At 40.6% G+C, this 6392-nt stretch overlaps 2 protein-coding genes across 2 annotated transcripts; one reads left to right on the top strand and one right to left on the bottom strand.

The window, feature by feature from the left end:
- moto (minamoto) lies at positions 1-4027 on the top strand. Its single transcript, XM_029836548.1, has 8 exons — positions 1-125; positions 364-451; positions 724-890; positions 1045-1146; positions 1272-2706; positions 2826-2960; positions 3145-3319; positions 3387-4027. Exons 2-8 carry the CDS (start codon positions 404-406, stop codon positions 3560-3562), a joined length of 2238 nt encoding a protein of 745 aa, XP_029692408.1. The 5' UTR covers positions 1-125; positions 364-403; the 3' UTR covers positions 3563-4027.
- Positions 4028-4577: 550 nt separating this feature from the next.
- ccdc43 (coiled-coil domain containing 43) lies at positions 4578-6392 on the bottom strand. Its single transcript, XM_003964790.3, has 5 exons — positions 6176-6392; positions 5634-5727; positions 5385-5517; positions 5249-5304; positions 4578-5096 (listed from the first exon to the last, which is right to left on the bottom strand). The coding sequence occupies exons 1-5, from the start codon at positions 6347-6349 to the stop codon at positions 4909-4911; spliced, it is 645 nt and encodes a 214-aa protein (XP_003964839.1). The 5' UTR covers positions 6350-6392; the 3' UTR covers positions 4578-4908.

Genomic DNA, 6392 nt, shown 5'->3' with positions numbered 1-6392 from the left:
GGCGTGGCTGGGAGAGGCACGAGATCACCGCGACAACCGTAATCTTAAAAACTGAAGGAAAAAATTAAGGAATCTAATGGTTGCTTTTTAAAAATCGTTATAGTAGCTCACACATTTAAATCGTGGTAGGTTTAAAAGGTTTATTTTGGTGTGAAGCTAGTAGCTGTTCTGAAAGCGACAAAACTATAATACAAATGATCCAAAGTAACTAAATCGTGCTAGCTAAAACTAGCAACCTTAATGGCTAATATACCGAACTAATTTCAGAGTGATTCTAAAACGGACGACAGGATAAGAATAACTAAATTAATACATAAATATAGCTTTATGTGAGTTCGTAACAATATCTTTTGTCTTTTCCAGGCCAGTGATGCAGTAACTCGGGAGTGTTTGGGAGATCAGAATGGCTTTTGACAGGCATCAGAGTACGTTAGCAACATTCCAACATCAGGTAAATTCAACGTAATTTGGCCCATTTATCATGAACGACTGCATAAACCAGTGCAGATGGCAAATACATTTTAACCTTATGAATCAACTTTTGGCACTTTAATCCCATTACTTTATGTTTTCCATACTTTTAAATCGTTTACTACGTATCACGGCCTTTTGTAGTAGCTACATTACACGATTGACGGTTTAATGGTAATGAATTAGAATGCGAAAACCCCATTAAAACTAATTTAACATATTCTCTGATGGAGTGAAATATCTGTCTTTTAGGCCAGTGCAAAGTTCAGCACTGGAAAAGATGGAGGTGGCGCATGGCCTTTCTGCATGCCCAGCGGGTCAGTGCAGAAACCGGACTCGTCGTACGTGTTGTGGTCTAACGGTGCTAATGATGAACCTTATAGCCTCAGCAGTCGAGGGCACAATGGCTTGATGAGCAGGTATTCCATTTCAGTCACCCCAAAGGCAAAATTGGGATGATTCATTGATTTTGATCAGCTTTTCTCCAGCTATCCGAGTTCCCTTTTTTCAGCCAAACGATTCTGTAAATGCCACAGAAATTCAGGTAAAGGGATTTTTTTTATTTCTTTACAGGAAATCCACTGATTTAACTGATAGTGATGGAGAGACTGATCTACAGGGACTGGTGTCCAATATTTTGGATGAAGCAGGATCACACAATAGTCACAATGGGAGGTATGGCAAGATTTGATGTTTTCGCTGTGGGTTGGGTTTCTCGAATGACGTGGCTGTTTAACTGTTATAAAAGTAGAATGTTTTCAATTTATGCATTAATGTCTACACCATATATACATTTTTAGGGATCTACTTGCAAGTAATTCCATCTGGTCTCCAAAGACCACAAGTGATGAACTGCAACAGTGTTTTCAATCAGAGAGTAAAACCCGGCACCTCGCCAACTTCTGCAAAAACTATGCATCTGCTGCGACTTCAAATACATTGAACACAGAGGATAAGGATGTTTTTCAGCAGCCCAAAGAGCCTGCTATGAGCCAGCAATGGCTTTTTAACATACCAAAGGGAGACAAGGACTACTTGAACTACCGCCCTACCAAACTGCCACCAGGTCTACCAATGCCTAACACCGACAATGCTTACCAGGCATATATACAGCAAGAAAGACATGACAGCGCAACAGTTAATGAAAAGAGAGGGAATAAAAATTACCTAAATGGTTTCCCTGACCTCACTAAAGTTTTTAACCCTCAAAGTGAAACTACCAACCCATTCATCCATTCTCACTATGAAGACAACAACATCCACACTAGTGTAAAGCCAAGCAGCAATGAGCAGCAGGGTTCACAGGAGCCCAACCAGCTGGTGACTGGTTTTCAGTCCTTCATGGCTAGTGAGTATGATGGCTCCCTTCATGGGACATTTGGTGACATCTACAGGGAGACACAGGGCAGACCCGGTGAAGACTGGAGTGAACACTGGAAATTCACTAGTTCATCGATGCCGACACAGAAGGAGATGGTGGGAGTGCAAATGGAGAGAAATGGAGTAATGAGGGGGGAAAGGATTAATTGTGATGGCATGCAAGAGCTGTATGGTATCGGTACTCAAAACACCGAACACTTCCAGCAGCCAAAAATGTTCTTTGGTTCCGTCAGCCTCAATAACCACTACCAAGCCAAGATGACCATGCAAAAGCAGAACAATATACTTCCCCTTAACTTGAAAAATAATCAGTGCTTAAAACAGCAGGACCATCTTCAAAGCAAAATCAAGTCACAGATGCAAAAGGAGAAGAAGAGGATGCCTGGCATCCATGGAGAAAACCACTACACAGGCCACATGACTAACTACAGCACAAAAGGGGGAGAGAAGAACCAACAAAACCTGAACCACTTTGGAATCATGCAGTCACAGAGGTTTGGTGGAGAAAAGGGCAGGGTCAGTGCCAAGAATGCACAGCAGTTCATGTCTCGTGTGTATCCTGTCAATGACCCCAAGAGGCATCTGAGCATGAACTCTAATTACTACTCAAGGTCCATATTGTCCCATGGAAATCCTGCGCCCGGTGTCGCTCTTGGGAATATGATGCCAGCTACTGAATTCACAAACACTGATGTTAATGATCTGATGATACAAAGAGGAGATCCGACTTATCATGGTCTTAACTCTGCCATGAAAACTTCAGTGGTGATGGATGACGTGCCCATGGTTGAACTCTACTTCTACCTAGATGAGTGTTGCGACCAGTTGAGGTTTTTGGAGAAAGAGAGAAAAAAGGTATGTTTTTAAATCTAGTTTTGTATCAGCGACCTTAAACCTTTGAAAACATGTGTTGAACCATTTCTGCGGACGTGGTGTTCGTTCATTTAGAATCATTGGTTGTTCTTCTGTTCCAGACAGAGATCATTCTAACTAAGGCAATTCAAGGAGGAAAGGCCATATCTGATTCCAGCACTTCTCTCCCCAAAATGCCACCAAATCCCACAAGAATCGACCACCTCATTGTGAATCAGATGAAAGAACAAGGAAAGGTAAGTTATGGTCCCACACCGCCATCTCCAGGCCAATGTGTTACACTGCAATCTTGATATGCGAGATATGTGTTTGTTTAGTGATCTTAACAGTCCGGGTTAGAACCTGAAAAATGAAAACAATGCTGATGTATAAAGTAAATGCTAATATTCAGTAAGTGGTATTCAATTTGCTATGATGCAGGTGGCAAGTGTTCTACACAGAATGGAGTCTGTGAACAGCTTCCTCCACAACAACATCCACACAGCGCTGAAAAAGCATTACATGGCCATTTGTGTCACTGAGGCCAGACGCAAAGAGGAGATCGCCATCATGTCTCAACAGCAGCAGCACAGAGAATATCTGGAAGACTATAAAGGTAGCTCATCAGAGCTGTAGTTCCTGTTTCCACTGTCTGCCGTGTGTAACTTACCTCTGCTCTGTAGACACCCTGCTCATGGTCATGGCATTGAAAGACCTCGCTGCCTGCACAAGGAGGCTCCGCACCGCCCTGTGGTGCGCTCTTCAGTTCGTACTTCCCAAAGCAGTCAAAAGCCAGGATCAGGCCACGGGCACGGCAAGAAGCCCCTCACCTTACGAGGGAGGTTCATTTAAATTATAATTCAACAGGTATTGTGTCCAAAGCCTTCAATATGTAAAAACCAAGAATGTCATCCACAGTAGTGAAAGTGACTGTCTAGACTAGTGACATATGACAGTTGCAGTTTTAATCTTGTGGATAACCTTTGACCTTTCACATCCTGGGGCTTTGCATAGCAGCTTAAGAAGTGCATGAAATGTGATTGATCCTGCGATATCTAAACTTCTTTTCATCTAATTAGTGTCCGTTCCAAACTAACATGTAATTTTGTCTATCACTGTTATATTTAAGACAGTATTTATGAGGAAGATTTCAGTGAATTCTTCATCGTTTTACTTATTTATTGAAATGGAACCATCGTTCTGGGGATTCCCTGAGACAAATTAGAAAATTAGGATGTAGTTTTAAATGTAAATTAACATTTCTTAGTGCTCTATTTCTTTTTTTTCCCCCTCATGCAGAATTAACATGTAATTAGAAAAATTGTTATTCCAAAAGCTGAAGTTTGACCTGTTAAGATGAACTCAAACTTCTGAAAAAATGTTTTAAAATAACTATCAATCACAATTTCCATTGGATCTATTATAATTATTTGTAAGACAAGTTTAAACAATGTAGATGAGTCATTTTAGACTACTTGCAATGATAAGTGTTGTAATGTTCCTCGCATCAACTGATTTTTTTTTTTCTCAACTGTTCAGGTTTATCACCAATAATCTTTTAACCTTGTAATTGTCATTTGTTCAAAGTTAAGATAAAATTCACAATTTTGCTGTTATCTAGTAATCGTATCAATAAGGGGTTTCTATTCAAGGGAAAAAGTGTCAGATATGACATTATATAACCAACTATTATTTACTGCACTGTTACGCTCAATATTGAATTTCAGCATTGTTCTATCTTTGACTTTCTTGCAGTTTTATTCTTGTTAAATATTCTTTTGACAGTAAATCTAAAAATAAAACAAATCTGCGCTTCAATGTTTTAAGATTGTGTGTTAAACTCAGAATGGAATTATTAGAACCAAGGCAAAAGCTTTGGGATGAACATTTGCCTTTACTTTAATATCAAACAGACATAAAGACAAAACCAGTTGTGCTTCGTGTAAATATTGTGATGGATGAAGGTGAAACTGTTTAAGCATAATTGGAACTGGTGACTTCTGCACATCTGCATGAAAGATCTGATTCAAACTGTAACTGCAAATAGAGAAAACCAACAAATGGGGAAAAGGGAAGGCCCAGTTCGCTGCTCTTAACAGCGTAGCCTGAAGAGGTTAGCATAGTGAAGGTGTTTGGCTAAAACAGTCTGATAGGGATTCTTTTCCTGTAGCAAAATAATCTTTACAAAGAGTCCTGCCTCTCCTTTTATCTTTTTCGCTCCCCCTTTTGTGTTCGTTTCTTCTCCTTCTCCTTTCTGTCTTGTTTGGCTAGTTTGTCCTTCTCCCGCTGCATCTTGTCCGTTTCCTTCTTTTTCTGTGCATCTTCGCGCGCTTGGATGCGTTTTTGCAGCTGTCGGCTCAACACCTCTTCCACGTTGGTGTTCTTGAACAAGGCTGGGACGCTCAGTAAAGGGCAGCTGGATGAAAGCAACAGGACTGCGCTAATTCGATCAAATATGCCTTTTTTCTCCCCACCGAAAACTTGAGATTGATGATAAACTAGTGTCCATGAGAACGTCTGATTGGTAAAGCCTGAGAAAGGATACATTGTTCACTCCCAGGGAACTTGGTGCCACTTGCAGACTCCTCTTCTTCAGCTTCAGTGCTTTTGTTAAGGAAAAAAAATGTGCATGCAATTTGTAAGAAACTATTTTTGTTACCTGTCAATGACAATAAGGATATTCCTCTTCATCCGTTATGTTAGCGTACTGCGCAAGGACGGCTTCTTTTCCTGTCTTTGATTCCGCAGACACCTTCTGTTTCACCACAATCTGAGCTTGTTTTTCTATCATACTGGCAATGGCCCGGACCTCAGCTAAAAGGAAACCAATGAACAAAATAAGCAAACACATAAAACCCCAGTAGTAATGTTGTACTGGGCAGTTTCTGAGAGTGGCACATTACAATGAGGTCGTGGATAAAGTTAAATACCATCGTCACTCTCTCTTTTGGCAGCTGATTGGTGGTTCCATTCTGTCCACCGTTTGATAATCTGTTTGCAGACATCTTCCACACTGTCCTCATCCTGCACATGGACGTAAAATAACCACGGTCAAGGGACAGTTTTAGCACAGGAAGTGGTGTCATGGACACAGCTTTAGTTAGAAACATACCATCATACTCAACTATAAATAGATATGGCCATTAGCTGCCACAGGATGTACGTTTTACAAAATATTGTACGGTATGAAATAGAATATAACAGTAAAGAAGAAAGATTTATACTGGGATGGAGGTTTGTGCATGTATTGACCTCTAAGACATAAAGAAGAAAAAAAGTTACAGATTTGGAGGAGTTGACGTATAGGTCAAGGAAAGCACATTTCACTTACTGCTGCGTATGACACTCAAAATAAAACAAACTTGAAAATTTCTCTATTAATGACAACTGGCATTAAATCGTGGGGGGGAAAATCGTGGGTAAAAAAACAATTCTGTCAGGGTTACTGAGACATGCCGCTATAGAGAATTACCACAAATGCGGATAGAATTCCATTAAGCGCATCTTCTTTCTCTTCGTCTGTCTCCTCTTCTTGTAGAACCCCCAAAATGTACGTTCCATACACGTCTCGATCTACTTCTAACGAGTCTAAACGATCATTTAACCAGCTTTCAAACTCTCCGGTATCTGTCATGGGCGCCGCCATCTTGGCCCTTTGGGACTTTTCGATGGCTGCGGTTGTCCTGTGT

Source organism: Takifugu rubripes, chromosome 5 (genome assembly GCF_901000725.2).
Source record: "Takifugu rubripes chromosome 5, fTakRub1.2, whole genome shotgun sequence".
In the NCBI taxonomy this organism is placed as follows: domain Eukaryota; kingdom Metazoa; phylum Chordata; class Actinopteri; order Tetraodontiformes; family Tetraodontidae; genus Takifugu; species Takifugu rubripes.
Note: the sequence above shows the minus strand (reverse complement) of the source record. Positions and strands in the feature narration are given on the sequence as shown.

Bases quoted from the DNA above. Each gene is read 5' to 3' on its own strand.
- moto (XM_029836548.1), top strand. From the start codon at position 404: ATGGCTTTTGACAGGCATCAGAGTACGTTAGCAACATTCCAACATCAG. The intron at 891-1,044 runs GTATTCCATTTC...ATTTCTTTACAG, and splicing joins CACAATGGCTTGATGAGCAG to GAAATCCACTGATTTAACTG. The intron at 2,961-3,144 runs GTAAGTTATGGT...GCTATGATGCAG, and splicing joins AGATGAAAGAACAAGGAAAG to GTGGCAAGTGTTCTACACAG.
- ccdc43 (XM_003964790.3), bottom strand. From the start codon at position 6,349: ATGGCGGCGCCCATGACAGATACCGGAGAGTTTGAAAGCTGGTTAAAT. The intron at 5,305-5,384 runs ATATCCTTATTG...TAACAAAAGCAC, and splicing joins AACATAACGGATGAAGAGGA to TGAAGCTGAAGAAGAGGAGT. The intron at 5,097-5,248 runs GTATCCTTTCTC...TGAGCGTCCCAG, and splicing joins GTTCCCTGGGAGTGAACAAT to CCTTGTTCAAGAACACCAAC.